We start from the raw sequence: 18,326 nt of genomic DNA on the forward strand, positions 1-18,326 counted from the left end.
AGCAAAAGAACAACGTGAAATCCAAATTTCAGGTTTCAGGGAGAACGTGAGCGCTTGAGGATAAATTTTCATTTTCACCTCCAAACTAAGCGCAATTCATACTAGTTCGTACTTGAGGGTTTGCCACATCTTTGTCACGTTAAAATGCTTGGAATAGTCGCCAAGCGATTGCAACAACGCGAATTCACATTTAACGACAACGTTCTCGTTACCGTTGCCGCAGTCGTCGTCGTTGCTAAAGGCCGGGACACACTATGCGATAAATCGCTGCGACACGTCGCGGGGACAACTCGCCGCAACAAATCGCCTGTGTGACACGTTTAATTTCATGAAAATCATTGTCGCTGCGATCAGTCGCACGAATTCAAACCAGTTTGAATTCGTGCGACTTATCGCAGCGACAAAATTAGCGAAAGCAGCGTTGTCGCATCGTGTGTACACTTCCGGCAACAAGTCGCTGCGACAACAGGTGTGCAAAGGGAAGTAACATGTAACACCCAACAATGTTGGCCAACACTGGTGCGTCCATTTGCTTTAGAAGAAAAGGTGGTTGTAATTTGATCTAGGACGGTGCAAGGAAGAGGATTGGGTTTAATACCAGGTTGACGTCACAAATTGCTTTGCGTTGCCGATAGTTCTTTGAAAACAGCAATACAAAGTATTTTGTGACGTCCATTTACCTGGGTGGTGGTGGTGGTAGTAGTAGTAGTAGTAGTAGTAGTAGTAGTAGGTGAATAAATTAGGAAAAAAGTTTTGGGTGCATTAATGAATGATCCAATGTGGTTTCAGTCCCCGGAATGGTGATGGCGCAAATAAAGAACTTAAAGAAGCACTCGAAAAAAAAAAAACAAACGATTTTAAAAAGATTATGCCTTCCTTATGTAATTGAACAGACGTCTCAGAGAAAATAATATTGTGATTTGATGCGTTGATAAAAATTTAGTTCAACAAAAAAGCTACAAGAATTGTTACAGTAAATCCTTAAAAAAACTGTGAATGCTGCTTACCTGCATGAAGCTAAGCATGATTCCACTAATTATTCCAGCATATTTCCTTCCCAGTGTTTGTGGTATGATGGTCGTCGGAAACTAGAAGAGGAAAATAATAGTTTTGCACGCAATTCAAAGTTAGGCCCCATTCACACATATCTGGAAATTCTTGTATCCGAAATTTTTTTTCCCGAATACAGCTTGCGTCCACACGTACCCCGCGAATTCGGTAGCAGAGTGGGAATTTTTTAATACGCTAACGTAACACTATCGGATCCAGTCTTTCCCGGGTGAGAGTATCGACCTTGGAAATTGAAAGAACGTTAACAAAACAGAGAAAATGGCGCGCGCCGACGCAGATATTTTTTAATCCTATTTTCCGGATACCTGTGGAGGGGGCCTAAAATTAAGATTACGATCAAATGATCATGTGTCTTTACCTTCAGTCCTTTGAATCTTGGATTGCTATAAAACATTTCCATTTGTTTGGGAGGAAGAGCACCCAACACCTGCAACATTTCATTAAAAACACCTTGCATGTTAATTTTCAGGTTGACTGCACGCATGCATATTGCATGTACATGTAGGCAAATTGCATGTTGATTACACTCATCGTATCATATCAGAAACCCATAAGGGTTGAAACGTATAACGCGCGTTCACAGCTTCCGAATATTCAGTGCGAACTGATTGGTTGAATGTTTCAGTGCTAAGTACCATATTTGGAAACCCCTCGCTCTTGTTGTTCCAAATATGGTACTTAGCAAATTGAATATTCAGAAGCTTGTTTCCCAGCACACAAGGGGCCGTTACACGTTTCAACCCTAATGGGTTTCTGATCATATCATATATCTTTATTTCCTCTCGGATTCTTAGAGTAGCTTGGTGTAGCTAATATCTCCGAGCATTTACCCTCCCAACCATGATACACGACAGAAGACAGACCACAACACCGGGAACTACATGCCCTATCTTTGCGACAAGTGTGCGGGTTTTTTTACGTCCCACAGGATTATGAACATTGAATGGTTGTGAGACGGGATCTCCGGCTTATCGTCCTTATCCGAGAAGACTAGAGAGTCTAACCATTTGCAGATGTAATTGCAAAGGCAGAAGTTTCTCCCCAGTTATTTAAAGTCCCTGAGTGTTGGTCCGGCCGGAGTTGAACTCACGACCTCCCGCGTGACAGCCCGGTGATCAACCAAAAATTACTGTGTATGCCCTCTTCAAGGGCTGTTCTTGCCTTTCGGGAGAATCTGTGGTTATCTGGGATTACAATGTATATTGAATATCCTAGGCAACAACATCATCTGGAATGGACGGAGAGTTGGTTGTAAGAGTTTCTATTTCCATGACAAATCAGAGATTTCTGTGAAGGTCAGCGAAGGTCAGCAAATTCTTCACATTGGCATTTTTTTTAAATAAAAACTAACGATAAAAAGTCACGACGTTTCGACCCCTCGGAGGTCATTTTCAAGTGAGAATAAAAGTTTTAAGAATTAGCATAAATATGTAAAAACTAGATAAAAAATGCGGCGAACGCCGAAATGTGATAAAAATATGTACAAAAGTGTAAAAAGTGCTAAAAATATATGGAGTAATGAACGGTAGCTAGAGAAAAACAATAGACAAAAAATAATTAATTACAAGAACTGTTCTAAACAAATAATTTGGCGCGGATAGAGTCACACTGTTTGTTTAGCGATGGTTTCAGTTCTTTTATAAACAACTTTTCAAAAACAAGACAATCAAACTTGTTCTGGCACTTTCTCAGGATTCTAAAACTCTTTGCGATGTTGTTAGGTTCCAATGCATGTTTCTCTCTCAGATGGTCGCCGATGGTTGCCCCTTTGTGCTCTTCAATGCGCTGGTGAAGGTGCCGGCAGGTATATCCGACATAACCTGCGTCGCACAGGTCACACTTGAATTGGTACACAACGCACTGTTGGCTTACAAGGGGTGGCTTCTCTTCACGGACCCGGATCTCTTCTTTGATCTTTTTGCTCGTGTAGACAGGGGTAATATCCGCACTGATCTTACGGCTTAGGTCGGCAAGTTGTCTCCGTACGGCGTTCGCAGATTTTTGGTCCTTGAAGGGCAACACGACTCTGATTGGGTCCCCACGCTTCTCATCAACGTGGGTGCGTGATTCCTCGGAAACTTTTGAATCAACGAAAAGGCGGATGGTGGACTGCACATGATCTTCAGGATAACACAGACGGGAAAAGATCTCTTTGAGGCGTTCACATTCCTCGTGAAAGGCCTTCCATGTAGACGAGAGCTTAAACGCACGGTTAAGCATGGTATTTATCAGTGACCGTTTATATCTCGCGTCAACGTGGCTGTGATAATGTAACAACAGTCCGGTGTTAGTTGGTTTTCGGTACACCGTTGTGTTCAGGTAGCATCCATTCCTGATTACGTTCATTCCAAGAAAGGGTAGTCTGCCATTTTCTTCGAGCTCCATTGTGAAATCAATAGAAGGGTGACTGTTGTTTAGTGTCGTTAAGAAATCTATAGCTGCTTCAACATCAGGCATTGCGCTAAGGGTGTCATCAACATAGCGCTTGTAAAAGGCGGGCATCTTGTTTTCTGTTTCCAGCTGTTTCTCGATGTTACACATGAAGGCGTTTGCCATGAGAGGCCCCAGCGGCGAGCCCATTGCCACACCGTCCACTTGTTCGTACAAGTTTCCTTCAAACTGGAAAAGCTGATTTTTGGTGGCGATTCTTAACAGTTCTATCAGGGCCTGCTTCGTGATATTAAGATCGTGTTCTTTGTTGAACCAGTCGTTCTCAAAGGCTCTCTCTGCAATACTCTCAATGGTTTCGTCCACAGGAACATTAGTAAAGAGTGACGACACATCATACGACACCAAAACATCATGCTCTTTGATTTTCATTTCACGGAGTTCGTCAGCAAAAACAAAAATGTCACCGACGGTATGGTCGTTGACGGACAAGGGCTTTAGCTTTTCGTCCAGCCACTTGGCTGTTGTTTATAAAAAGAACTGAAACCATCGCTAAACAAACAGTGTGACTCTATCCACGCCAAATTATTTGTTTAGAACAGTTCTTGTAATTAATTATTTTTTGTCTATTGTTTTTCTCTAGCTACCGTTCATTACTCCATATATTTTTAGCACTTTTTACACTTTTGTACATATTTTTATCACATTTCGGCGTTCGCCGCATTTTTTATCTAGTTTTTACATATTTATGCTAATTCTTAAAACTTTTATTCTCACTTGAAAATGACCTCCGAGGGGTCGAAACGTCGTGACTTTTTATCGTTAGTTTTTATTACAAAATCTATATCTAAAAGACTTCTGATTAAGATTGGCATTTTTCTTTGTTAAAAACAAAGGAAATCACACTTTCCCCCTGAATCCTAACTCTGTTCTTGCGTTTTTACACAAGTTCAACTAAGCCAAATGACTGGCTCAGGTACAGCCTTCCATCAGTCCTTTTTTTGGACTCCTTACAGTGTTCTTGGGCCAAAACTTGATAACCTATCCATAGGAATACGTTCAGATCAACCTCGTTCCCAGGGTCTCTCATCTTAACGCCTGGGGCGAGCGAGGAGAGACCTTGGTAGGGTCTGGTCACGTGTCTCCCAGAATCTGGGAGATGACAATTTATCCAATGAAGGGAGGGGTGGCTTAGTAAGAATTTTGTCTATACTGAGACTACGGGAGTGCGGAATGTGTTGTCACCAAAACAAACCAAGTTTCACGTGCTGCGGTATGTGAACATATGTTCTTCTGCGGCTATGTCCGGCGATAATAGTTTGCAAACGCCAAAGAAAACATATACATCATCTGTCATAAGTTGCTGTAGATTGTGCGGTTCAGTCAAAGACGTTTTACATTGTAAAAATCTGTTCTTGAAGGCCACTGAAGAATTGCTCGCCTTAGCCGAGGCTGTGTTTGGAGGAACTGTGTTTGAATTTGACAAAGCTAAAGCGACAAATTCCTTGTTTAGAGAGGACCCCTCCCTAGTGTTTTCAATTGTCACGGAAGCATGTGACCAGACCCTACCAGGGTCTCTCCGCGCTCGAGAGACCCTGGGAACGAGGTTGCGTTCAGATTTTCCCAGCATGATATGCAATCCAGTCTAAAACATCATTTAAACTTTGAACTGCACACTAGTTTGCTAGAATCTATGGCAATTGATTTTCCTTTTGAGCCAAGTGGTCAAAGCCACAAACTAAATGTAACATTCCAGGATTCCCCAGTTCAAACCCCATTTTGACCACTGGCGAGAGTTCTTCTGGTTGGTCTTTCGTCAATAGACCTTTTTACAGTTGTGTGCTAAGTTACCTGGCCTTTAAATGAAAGTGAGGCTGGAGTTGACTTTGTTATCATACAAACATCCCTCCTTTTCTTATGTTAACGATGTTGCTCTCATGCTAATTACTTGGAATTTTCATAAAAAAGCTGTGAGGTTTCTATTAAAACAAGGTCAACTCTAGCCTTACTTTCATTAATACACGTGTAGGCCAGGCAACTAAACAAACAACTGGAAAATGGTTTATTCCTTGGCTGTACTCGTAAATACAGGTAGCTGACTGGTCTGCATTCCTCCAGCTGGAATTTTTAAAAATTACAAATACAAATATCACTACAATCATCCATTCTTGTAGTCTTAAGTAATGAATATTGCAAAGGGCACAGCTCAACAGGATCGATAAAAAATACTCTTACTTAAAGGAGCTGCTATATGGTCCAGATATGTTTCCAAAGCACAGCAAGTTACAGACAGATGCAATTAACTTGGAGTGAAAAAAGCTGCTCAAAGTGAGTGGTTAATTAAAACATTTTAAAATTATCAGTAAATTAAATCACATTTTGTTGCATGGCCCTTTGTTATGTTTCACAAACCTTTTGTATTGTGAATAGCTGATCTATTTCACTTTCTCCAGGAAAGACAGGCTATCCAAGAAACAAAAAGAAGACAAGAAATTGCCATTAAAATTTGCCATAGCAGAAGATTTAGGTACATGTACATTAATTCACTGCCACCTTAGACTTGCAGGAAGACTCCCCATGCATACATGTACATGTACTGCCAACAAGTTTAAAAGGATGTAGGACCCTTTAGAGATCAAAGCCTGAGAGGTCATGTTTATCGTTTAAACATGGCGATGGGTATTGGAATAAACATACAGAATAGTCTTTAAAAAATAGGCTTTGGTGTTGGATTTGAATTAATTTTGTGACCAGAGAAGACATCTTGTTGGTGGTGAGAGCAGCAGTTGAGTCTGGAACAATTTTTCATGCAGATCCAGTATTTCAACTATATGTATACAGCTGTAGGGCATTGCAGCCTCCCAAGCCAAACTTCACTTTATGGTGGCTAGGGTTCTGCATTCCTGAGATGCTTTCCACCCTTTACCCCCCTTTAACCATTGGTTCAGAATTGGATCAATTTTGTCTTCATTGATCTTGAAGTCACCTCTACTATACAGCCAACTGCTTGCTTCTTTCCATTTGGGGTTGTGTTCATCATTTGAATATTATAATTGCTACTTTCCATACATGGCCCCACAAGCTGGAAGCCTTAATACTCTATCAATGGACCAAGCTTGCCTTCCAGTACAATAATGAAAAGCTGTCTGCACTTCACCTGTCCATCGCTGAGTTCCCCTAGTATACAACCAATAGCCCATATGTCAACTGGTTTTCCATAAGGTGCCCTGCAATTGCATAAGTTTATTTAATGAAGTAAAATAATTAAGTTAACCATTAATTTTTTTTTCTCCCTTGTAGTCCGGTTATTTTGCTAACTTTTGGAAAAATGGTAACCAAAAAAAAAAATCTAAATTCTGCAAAGTATTAGTCACATCCAACACATTAAGGCATTAAGGTCCTATAAAAAGGCAAGAAAAAATATTAATTTTTCCTGAAATCTATACTGCCCATTAACCTTCAAGGTTTGCTCGAAATATGACCATGTCCATCACAGAAGACCAGGGTTAATTCCATAAGAACCAACGGCAGGCAAAATTCACCGGGTATTGCATGTGAAATTGCCAGCTACATGTACATGTACTATTCCTTAGAAACTAATAATTATTAATTGCTTTAAATTCTATATGAATAACATTGAGATAGATTCGCACTGAACATGAGCCTTGCATCAACTAAAGCTTAAATTGTTCATGAAAAACAAAAGACGCCTGAATTCTGACTAATTTTCGGCAGCACTTTCTGTTTCCCTGTCCATGTCAATGACAGTGATCGAAGATCAAGAACACGCATTACTTTTTTTGAGACAGCGATCCTGCAATTTTTGTTATGATTTTTAATAGCAGGGACAATTGAACATATAGCAAGGACCAGGATGGCGGCTCTGCCGCCATCTAGGCACGCTGTGCCAAGTCGGGATAGGTGTGGTAAGGGGTTGTCCCCCTCCCACTGGGGGGTAAGGGGGGCCTCCCCCAGAAAATTTTTGAATTTGTGAGGCCTAATGGGTACCTTTGGGTAAAATACGGGTCGATTTTCCGCTTCATTTCCTTCGCGCTAAGGCTGACCGTAACCGACTAACATGCACAGTGTCTCATTTTTGAAGAAATTTACTTCCGGCAGCCGTATTAGAGCTCACCATAGCAATTTGCTTAAACTCCCTAATGACGAAAGCAGGGCTAGCCGATGAATGTGTTTTCTGTTACTTGATAACATCTTGTCATGAACTCCAAATCAGCTACACGTACATGTACACAAATTGTGGTACAACTAACAATACCCAGTAGCAGAGAAATAAAGCACGATTTGGTTTAAGAAAATATTAAATAATAAAATACAAATATCGGTTGACTATTCTCTTCATATTGAAAAAATCCTTGTACAACCTGCGCGTAAAATAGCTGGGACAAAAATAAAACTAGCAGAGTAAAGGTCCCGGCGTCCCGGCTTTAACAAAAACCCTGCAGTACATGTATGTGGTGTAAGCTGCCTGATTTCCTGACTACATCTGATGCGTGACAAGACAACATTTTCGGTCACGACAGATGAAATACATTTCACACAGCTATGTAGAATGCAAAGGAGCATTAAAGGGGCTATGTCATGCTATTTTAGCGTCTGTTCAAAACCCAAAATACATGTATGTCTTGCCATCAACTGAATTTCCAAAAAAAAATTAGAGTATTCATGAATGTACTCTCTCCAAATAAAACAAAAAAAAATTAATGATATTAGTGTTCTGTTCAAATACAATGTACCCTAATTTGTGCTCCACAATGCAGGAAAATAATGCATTCTAAGAGGCCCAAATTTCAAAATTTTCCGCAGCAAAGGATCTCCCAGGACCCCCTAAAAGCTTCAGGGCCTTCAAAAAGCGCCCCTTCAGAGTGCATTATCCATTCTTCGCCTACAGCTCAGGTTTTGCCGCCTACTCAAATTCTTATTGAAAACCCTGAAAGACATTGTTAATTATTATCACTTAACTTTAGAAAGGTCAAAAAGGTCTCAGTAACACTATTTTACAGTGTAGATCCATTTGTGGGCGCAAAAGCAAAAGTATTGTCATAAATTAAATACAATTATTACAATAATTATTTCAAAAGACGCTTTATTTGCTTCTTCATCTACATTGTACTTGACTGTCTGCTTTGTTTCTATCTAACAACATTGAATAGTTATGTATGACTTTTCGGCAAAAGATTGGACAGAAATTATTGGTAACCATTTGACAAAAAAAAAAACAGATACTGTAAATATTACCACTTAGAACATTTTTACCCTTACTTAGAGTTTCTGTTTATGTACACATGTGTTGTAGATTTTTGACAATGCACATTAGGACAGCTTACCCCAGTAGAAGTTCAGGAGATCTGTACCACCGAGTGGCTACATAATCTGTAAATTGACCACTGCCATTAACAGTCATGGCTCTTGCAAAACCTGAAACAGGTCATACATCAAAAAACAGAATTCTTAATTTACTTGACTGGTTATTCTACTTTAGAGAGCAGATTATTATTATTATTATTATTATTATTATTATTATTATTATTATCATTATTATTATTAGACGACTTACCAAAGTCACAAAGTTTCAGAATGCCATCCTTGCTTATCAGCAAATTTTCAGGTTTAATATCTGTCCGAAAACAAAATGTTATTTACTAAAACCAACAGGTCAAATGTTGAAGCCTTTCAGTCTTCTTCAGTTAATGAAGAAAACAGTACTGTGACCATTTCTGTTCACAAAAAAAAACAAAAACACACACACACACCACAGAACCATACCTCTGTGGATGACATCATTCTGATGGCACCATTTAATGGCCTTAATCAACTGAAACACATAGTTTCTACAAAAAAAAATTAACTGACATTACTAACAACAAAAAGACAATTTAAGAACATCTCGAACATTCCATACTGGTGAAGAAAACACTACCAGTTTCCTTCAAAACATCGTTAGAAATTAAAGTGCCCTTGTGACCAAATTATCAATTCCTAATTTTCTTTGGATTTCAACACTATGTTAACTAAGTGCTACTTAGTGCTGATTTCTTCAGAGATAAGAACAGAAAATAATGATTCTGACATAATTAGCATAATTTATGCTAACCTGACTTTGTGTGATGGAACACCATTTGGCATTTCTTCTAACATCTCTAACATGTTCTAGGTGAAAAATTTAAAAACATTCTCATCAGAACTTCAAGTAATCCACACGTTACGTTTCTCAATGTTCACTTTTTATCAACAAACAACTGAACATACAAAATCGGCTTCATAGGCCCTTACAGTACTTACCGCTCAAATGTACAGGTGTAAGTTACCAGTCGTGTCACCATTGGATGAAAGGCCTAAAGCGATGGGATGTTTTGTACACTATAATACTTGTGGACTCAAATAATTTTGTTGTGTAAACATTTTGGATAGACAAAGCCTGTTAGGTTTTCCTGAGTTTCCATCACGTGTCGGGTAGTCTGAATTTTAATATGCCGACTCGAGACAAATGAAAACAAATGTTGATTTAAATGACAACTATACTACAATATGTCTCTTCCCTTGCCAAACTGCTTCTGATTCACATTTCTATGTTTACTGAGAGAAAAGTTAACAGTCTTTTTAATTTGGCACACACCAGCAAGCTGTATGTCAGTTTTCATTCAACAATGACTAGATGCTTTTACATCTGCTAAAATGTGTGTTTGTTATGCATCTCAGGCTTTCACAAAGAAATCCAAAAAGGCCAATTAAGATCGCGTGCGATCCTCCAGTTGATGTACTTACAGATTTTTTTAAACTCGCGTGCGATGCAATTCATGTAGCACACGACGCGATCCGCTTAGCGCGCAAGGTGATTCCTGTAGCATGCGATGCAAATCGCATCACTTGCAAGGGTGGTAACTTACATTTAAGCGGTACTGTACAAGAGCCAAATGGAGTAGAGAGCAAGGCCATATTTATTATTATAGCTACTCTCACATTAACCCATTGCCTCCTGGGAGCAAGACTTAACAAATTTAACTGTCTAACGTCAAACGATTTCACTCATCAACTGAGGGTGTCCTGGGATGACTGAGGAGTAAATTGGTTAAAAACAGCACAGACCTGCACACAAATGTGCAGTGGGTCTGAGAAAAAAGTAATAATAATATTTGGAAGAATGTAATTATGTCATAATTAAATTTAAAAAAATATATTAAGTTAATATTAATCAAAAATAATATTACCTTTATTTTGCCAGAAATGGTATTGTTTCCAAAGCGTATTTTGTTACGAATACTGATTTTGAATACCAATTTTTACAAACTTACTCTTTCAACATACTCAAACACCAAATAAAGCTTTCCCCTCCTGCGAAATGCCTCTCTGAAATACAAAAAATCAAACCAGTGTTTTATGGAAAAGGTATGGATCTGGCACTGGTTCGCAGTAAAATAAAATCACAACATTATTATTAATGATTATATAAATTATTAACGCGGAGAACCAACCTCAATTCAACTATGTTTTCTTGTTTCAACATGCGAAGCACTTTTAATTCCCTTAATGTGGTCCTTTTGACATCGTCATTTTCTATAAAACAGCAAAAATGAGTATCAAGGATACAGCAAGTCACATTTTTGTTACTAGCAAGCTAGTGGGAATTCATTTTATATTTACCTTTGCTTTGCAGCATACGTACTTACCTTCACTGTCCTTAAACTTCTTAATGGCCACAATTTCATTTGTTTCCTAAAAAGACCAAAAAGAACAAAAATGTAACTAAGTCTGACACCCTCTTTCTCTCCCAACTTGTTTCATCCACGATTGTAAAAAGTCTACATTTTGCTATTTTGCTTTGTTATTCCTTCAACTCTTTTTCTTCTTGTTTATTCCCCTTCTTTATGTAGTTTTTTAAATGCAGTTTTACAAAGTTAACAACAAATGGATGAACAGCACATTTGACTTCAGAGAGCAATAATTGGTATTGAACGGTATTTGGCTTAGGCGCATGCTCACATCATTGGCTCTAGCAGTCACATGGTAGCACTTGTGGGAGGCCTTGCACGGCCATCTTATCTTTTTTTCAGCTTGCTTTTCTTCCCTCTTTTTCTTCCCTTGTGTGTTAGTAAGCTGAGTGCATGTCTGGCATGCGGGCTCACAGCTAGGTTGCTGGGATTGCCAATCACTAAAGCATTGCCGCAGGATGAAAAGTGCAGGTGGCAAGTCATTGTTTTACCATGACCAACACAACCCAAACCTTTTAAAAAATGTTAACCTTAGGCTTAAACATTATCTTACTGGCCCAATGTCAGCATTAGTAAAGGTTTGTGTTGTTTCAGCTATGGTAAAACAATGACTAGGAGACTCTAACCTGCAATTTACATCCTCCATTACTTTGTTTAGGGGCTAACTGGTTGGCTACCATAGGACGCCCGTGGACATCTCAGGCACCCAAACCCCAATAGCCCAATTTCAATATATAAAAATCCAGTCCTAAACAAAAGGCATCATTGTGAGCCCCAGGGAAATAAGCTCATACAAATCCTATATTTATTCCCCATCCAGGGCCACGAGATGATGCCTTTTGTTTCTTAAGGACTGAATTTTAATATATTGAAATAATTATAGACCCCTTTCAGTTAATTCCCAATCTGGAAGAAAAAACAATAAGATTGATCTGCATTTGAAAGGTTTGTTTTTCTCAGGGGACAGAACCATTGTTTTGTCCTCCAGATTGGGAATTACTGGAATGGGTCTATTATTGGTCTATTTGACAAATGCAGTTGTCAACTTCTACTTTATTCTATGTAGTTTAGTTCAACATATTTTGCAAATATACTTGATGATTTGTATCTTCTATCTTAAAGAGAACAGGACCTGAACAATCGATGGCAATCAATATCAATTAATTGATTGATATTGATAATAAATGGATAATCATCGATCACGCAGGTTTTAGTGATTATCGATGAGAATCAATTAAATCGACCAATCGATGACTGCCACTTGATCCATGGCATTTAATTAACTGTAATCGATTGTCATCGATTGATCGATTGAGTTTACGATCATCGATTTCCATCAATTGTTCAGGCCCTGAGAGAAGCATGTACATTATTAACATCAGTTCAATTCCCCTTTCCAGACTGTTATGTAACATTTAATTGTTTAATTTCAATTAATAACGTTGGTTACTGAAATACATGTAGTTTACTTTTAAAAATATATTGGAAAGAGATAAAGCTCCTGTAAACAAACTAGACATTTGTAAAATTAAATAACACAAATAAAAGTTGTTGTTATCGTTACGTTCTGTCGAGAAGAAAGCATTAAAAGATCGCGGAGGATAAGAAGAAATGTAGCTGTCATCAAATAGATTAATTAAATTGGATGAGTTGATTATTTGTTTTGGAAATTTTAGGCTTCACGCCGAAACCAGTACACGTATTTTCTTTAATTTACCTTGTGTCTGCACCTTAAAACAACTCCGTAGGCCCCTAGGAATAAAACAAGAAATCGTGCAATATATATACATATATATATTCTGACTACTTGCTGGGCATGTAAATCTCGAGGAGCGATCGTGAGATCGAAACCAATACGACAACGCTCACAACTGGCGTCCAAATCCAATTCATTTTCATCACTACTTAAATAATAATTAAGCGATAAATAAGTGACCCATACCTTCGCCTACAATTCCAAGAACTTCGTATTTATTCATCAGCGTTTAACAGACACTGTAAAGCATCTTAAATAATTCATTTTTCCGCTGCATGCCGTTGGCATAGCGTGAACGATGAACCCGCCAACAATACAGCAAGTGTGCCTCCCTTGAGTGCCCTCTTTTTCAGGAAGTAGTTTCCCCGAGAGACTCTAATGGCAAGAATGGACACACGGAAATGCCCATTTGTATGCTTGTCGACGAAAAACTGCTGTTATCCACGCCAATACTTTACGGTTTGTGATCGTAACTATCGCACATTTTCATCATTTCGGTAACCAACAAGTTTATTTTTCTTTCCCACAATGCCATGTAACGAATGAAATTCCTTTCTGATGACGTGTAGATCCCGTATTTTGACCCCGTTTGGATTTACGCGTGACATGCCAGATGTCGCGTGACAGCTTACTCTGTACTTACAGTATCTCGGAAATTAGAGAGCATATGATTGCTAAATGGATTTAGATGGTAATATCCAGACAAGAACTGTAACCAAGTAATACAGACTAAATTAAGTCTCGTGGATGACCCCATTCTCTGACATCACGCGATAGGTAGTTCGGTTTGAAGACAACCGTCCCCAACAGTATTTGACTACCTTGTAAAACACGGTCACAGGACCGCGGTTGTCTTCAAACCGAACTACCAGAAATTGTGCATATTGGTGAGTACTGGTGGTATGCATTTGTTGAGATACTACTTTCCCCTATTACATTTGTCAGTCTTGAGATACTCCATTCCAACTTTCAAGGGCACCTAACCAGCAGATTAAGCCCAGAGGCTTTGAGAGAGATTTCTATGCTCCTTGCAATGTCAGTAAGGACTGTCTAAGAGATGTTTTTATCACCTAGAAGAATTTGATCTGTTCGGATATCTTAGCTGAAAAATTTGTAGCTGAACGTTACCTTCTGGTAACTTCCAACCGAACCATTTGCTCATCCGAAACTGCCAGGTGACCTTTTCAAGTGCCATAAATTGTACAAATATCCCCGTCCGAAAACATAAGGGCCTAGTTTTTCCTGGTTACGAATCTTTTAGGAAATGCTTTAGTAAAGAAATCTTTAACTGTTTGGCAATGTAAAACCGAAATTCGTAGAACAGTTTGGCTCTCCCGATTCCCGAACACATATTTCACCAAAGATTATCGTTGGGTGCCCCTGAACTTTTTTCCATTACACTCACTACCCAAATAGTTAAAAGATTCAACTTCCCCCAGTTCCTCCCCCTCAATTTTCACTAGCTCATCAGTGCCTGCATCGATCCTCAGGATCTTTGTCTTCTCTTTATGGATCGTCAGTCCTACTTGCGCTGAGGTGCGCTGCAGGTCCGAGGTTTTTTCCTGCATCTGCTGATGGTTGAACAGGGACTCTGGCCACTTCCAGGGCAACAAGTCCTCAAATCACGGACTTCCGGGGCGTCTACGCACGCTCTGAAATTTGAAACAACAGTGGTTGTCAACAGAGTCCTTCTTAGTCTTGGTGCTGACCAATGGAAAAGCGGGCTCTGGGGACGAGAGAAGGAACGGTATGGGTTGCTGAATTTAACATTTGGATCATAACTTAAATCTAAACATGTTTATTTTATTGGGCGCCAGTTTTTAATTAGGAAGGGTTCTCCATCCTTTTTCGGTTAGCTTAATTAACTCTTTTCGTCCCAAGTAAGTGCATTTTTTTCCAGAAATTATTTTGGCCACAAACTGACGTTGCACTTGGCTTCGCCTTATAACAAGTATTCATTAAAACATATGCGGTTTTGGCTAACTGTGGGCTCAGCTTTGGATGTCAACAGGTCATGGTAGGCTTATCGCTTTATAAGTAATTTATCCCGCCATCTTCGTCTACAGAAGCCCCCAGGCTGGCATCATTAAGCTAGAATGTGGGTAAAGGCAAGCCTTTGAAAGAAAACAGAGGTGAGAGATGGTTTCATAAAGACTGGGACGCCTAAAATGCTTCGTTGTAAACATGGCGGTTCATGAGTGAATTTGTCTCTCTGGCCTTTCTGTGGACGAATTCCAGGACCTACCGATACAATTCAGGGGGGAACGTTTGGAAAGTTAAAAACTTCAATCCATGCTGTATTTTGCTGGTAGGACTGGGAGGCCCGACACTTATAAAAAAATCAATGAAATGAGAATCGGGGGTCTTCCCTTGTCATGGAATGGCAGAATTACCCAGAATTCTTTTTGGGCATGAACGAGGCAACTTGAGAAGCACGAGACTGGTCCTCATCAAATGGCTGAAGCGCGGCCGGCCGGCCGGAGGAAAAAGCGAGAAGAAAATTTCTAGCCAGATACGAAGGAGGAGCCCTGGTGCGTGCTGTTAACGCAGACTTTTGATTTCTGAACAAGTTTTTATCATGGAAAATTGGCGACAAAGTAGTAGTGCTCTTTCCGCTGTTATCCTGGTAGCAAAAACTGGCCTTTCGTGATTTCTTGTCAAGGAAACGGTATAACAATTAGATTTATAGTTGCAGGTTACCTGCCCTCTTGTCACTTAAGTCAAAGTCTACATCATTATGACTATAAGCGCATTTAGACTTTCTTCATATATATTACATGTACTGTAGAAAAATCTGTCTTTAAATGATTTGACTGCTATTGTATAGGAAAAACATATTTTCTCTCCGGTCTTCTTCAGTCTTATGATCTTCGCGGAAATTCCATTCTGTCCCTCAAGAAACCTAAAACAACCAGTTATGGTCCTAGTTCTTCTTCTTAGCTATCAGCTAAGTTGCGGAATGCGCTACCTGATTAATTGTTTATCCACTGGTTTTAAAAGAGAATCCAGCTAGGCTGCATTTTGTACAGCGGCTTTTCTTTTCAATTAAAATATCCTTAAATTTTATGTATCTACTTATGTCTGTGTAGGTGCTCTGTATTTTAGCTGTAAATGTAATGTCTCGAAGATACTAACCCTGCTTGTACTTATTCTGTATTTCGAGATGAAATAAAGTTATTTATGCATGTATGTCTGTTAACTTTAGCAGGGCGCATGCGTACACTTAATTTGTAATCTGCGACTCCAGTGCTTACCATATGACACAGAAAATGACTTTTCCCTTATATATTTAGGCGATCGAATTCTTATGTAAAATTGACAAGGGCGGTCTGGAGCTGTGAGTAGGCGTGGGATTTGTCTCATATGGTTTAGGGGCCGACATATCTCTCCCTCAATGCCGTACCGGGAGGCAAGGTCGGTAGCAGAAAGCAGCGAAGGGCCAACTGCGTCCAAAAGCGATCGCACGGGCCGAAATCCCGGGATGACTCGTTTGGTACGACGCTCCAGCGCCGGATGTCTGGAGGTACTGCGTTTTTCTCTCTTGTTCAAACATTCCGTCATCGCATGCGTTAATGTTCTCCCTTTCCTTTATAGAAAAACACAATGAAAAAAGGTGCTGTTTTTTTTACAGGCAACTTGTTGACATTTCAGTTGATTCTACAGGCACAAAGGTAACGTAAGAACCATGCGTTTCTGGTCTTCTGGTGACAGAGGAGAGACTGGGACGCCTAAAATGCTTCGTTGTAAACATGGCGGTTCATGAGTGAATTTGTCTCTCTGGCCTTTCTGTGGACGAATTCCAGGACCTACCGATACAATTCAGGGGGGAACGTTTGGAAAGTTAAAAACTTCAATCCATGCTGTATTTTGCTGGTAGGACTGGGAGGCCCGACACTTATAAAAAAATCAATGAAATGAGAATCGGGGGTCTTCCCTTGTCATGGAATGGCAGAATTACCCAGAATTCTTTTTGGGCATGAACGAGGCAACTTGAGAAGCACGAGACTGGTCCTCATCAAATGGCTGAAGCGCGGCCGGCCGGCCGGAGGAAAAAGCGAGAAGAAAATTTCTAGCCAGATACGAAGGAGGAGCCCTGGTGCGTGCTGTTAACGCAGACTTTTGATTTCTGAACAAGTTTTTATCATGGAAAATTGGCGACAAAGTAGTAGTGCTCTTTCCGCTGTTATCCTGGTAGCAAAAACTGGCCTTTCGTGATTTCTTGTCAAGGAAACGGTATAACAATTAGATTTATAGTTGCAGGTTACCTGCCCTCTTGTCACTTAAGTCAAAGTCTACATCATTATGACTATAAGCGCATTTAGACTTTCTTCATATATATTACATGTACTGTAGAAAAATCTGTCTTTAAATGATTTGACTGCTATTGTATAGGAAAAACATATTTTCTCTCCGGTCTTCTTCAGTCTTATGATCTTCGCGGAAATTCCATTCTGTCCCTCAAGAAACCTAAAACAACCAGTTATGGTCCTAGTTCTTCTTCTTAGCTATCAGCTAAGTTGCGGAATGCGCTACCTGATTAATTGTTTATCCACTGGTTTTAAAAGAGAATCCAGCTAGGCTGCATTTTGTACAGCGGCTTTTCTTTTCAATTAAAATATCCTTAAATTTTATGTATCTACTTATGTCTGTGTAGGTGCTCTGTATTTTAGCTGTAAATGTAATGTCTCGAAGATACTAACCCTGCTTGTACTTATTCTGTATTTCGAGATGAAATAAAGTTATTTATGCATGTATGTCTGTTAACTTTAGCAGGGCGCATGCGTACACTTAATTTGTAATCTGCGACTCCAGTGCTTACCATATGACACAGAAAATGACTTTTCCCTTATATATTTAGGCGATCGAATTCTTATGTAAAATTGACAAGGGCGGTCTGGAGCTGTGAGTAGGCGTGGGATTTGTCTCATATGGTTTAGGGGCCGACATATCTCTCCCTCAATGCCGTACCGGGAGGCAAGGTCGGTAGCAGAAAGCAGCGAAGGGCCAACTGCGTCCAAAAGCGATCGCACGGGCCGAAATCCCGGGATGACTCGTTTGGTACGACGCTCCAGCGCCGGATGTCTGGAGGTACTGCGTTTTTCTCTCTTGTTCAAACATTCCGTCATCGCATGCGTTAATGTTCTCCCTTTCCTTTATAGAAAAACACAATGAAAAAAGGTGCTGTTTTTTTTACAGGCAACTTGTTGACATTTCAGTTGATTCTACAGGCACAAAGGTAACGTAAGAACCATGCGTTTCTGGTCTTCTGGTGACAGAGGAGAGACTGGGACGCCTAAAATGCTTCGTTGTAAACATGGCGGTTCATGAGTGAATTTGTCTCTCTGGCCTTTCTGTGGACGAATTCCAGGACCTACCGATACAAT

The 18,326-nt window shown here is 39.7% G+C and overlaps 2 protein-coding genes across 2 annotated transcripts in view; both read right to left on the reverse strand.

Annotated features, from left to right (window-relative positions):
* LOC138000364 (cyclin-dependent kinase-like 2) overlaps window positions 1–13,454 on the reverse strand; it is a 27,751-nt gene extending 14,297 nt beyond the window's left edge. Inside the window, exons 1-13 of the mRNA XM_068846703.1 lie at window positions 13,129–13,454; window positions 12,904–12,938; window positions 11,145–11,190; window positions 10,950–11,031; window positions 10,770–10,824; window positions 9,572–9,627; window positions 9,244–9,308; window positions 9,035–9,094; window positions 8,805–8,895; window positions 6,617–6,686; window positions 5,872–5,922; window positions 1,430–1,498; window positions 1,008–1,088 (exon numbers count right to left, since the gene is read on the reverse strand). Coding sequence (XP_068702804.1) covers window positions 1,008–1,088; window positions 1,430–1,498; window positions 5,872–5,922; window positions 6,617–6,686; window positions 8,805–8,895; window positions 9,035–9,094; window positions 9,244–9,308; window positions 9,572–9,627; window positions 10,770–10,824; window positions 10,950–11,031; window positions 11,145–11,190; window positions 12,904–12,938; window positions 13,129–13,165 — 798 coding nt within the window. The 5' untranslated portion in view covers window positions 13,166–13,454. The remainder of the gene's footprint in view (window positions 1–1,007; window positions 1,089–1,429; window positions 1,499–5,871; window positions 5,923–6,616; window positions 6,687–8,804; window positions 8,896–9,034; window positions 9,095–9,243; window positions 9,309–9,571; window positions 9,628–10,769; window positions 10,825–10,949; window positions 11,032–11,144; window positions 11,191–12,903; window positions 12,939–13,128) is intronic.
* Window positions 2,431–3,891, reverse strand: LOC137999367 (uncharacterized). Its single transcript, XM_068845183.1, has one exon. The coding sequence runs from the start codon at window positions 3,889–3,891 to the stop codon at window positions 2,647–2,649; it is 1,245 nt and encodes a 414-aa protein (XP_068701284.1). The 3' UTR covers window positions 2,431–2,646.
* Window positions 13,455–18,326: the final 4,872 nt, after the last annotated feature.

This window comes from Montipora foliosa, chromosome 4 (assembly GCF_036669935.1).
Source record: "Montipora foliosa isolate CH-2021 chromosome 4, ASM3666993v2, whole genome shotgun sequence".
NCBI lineage: Eukaryota > Metazoa > Cnidaria > Anthozoa > Scleractinia > Acroporidae > Montipora > Montipora foliosa.

What these genes read in the sequence shown, in the direction of transcription:
- LOC137999367 (XM_068845183.1), bottom strand. Translation starts at nt 3,891, where the DNA reads ATGAAAATCAAAGAGCATGATGTTTTGGTGTCGTATGATGTGTCGTCA.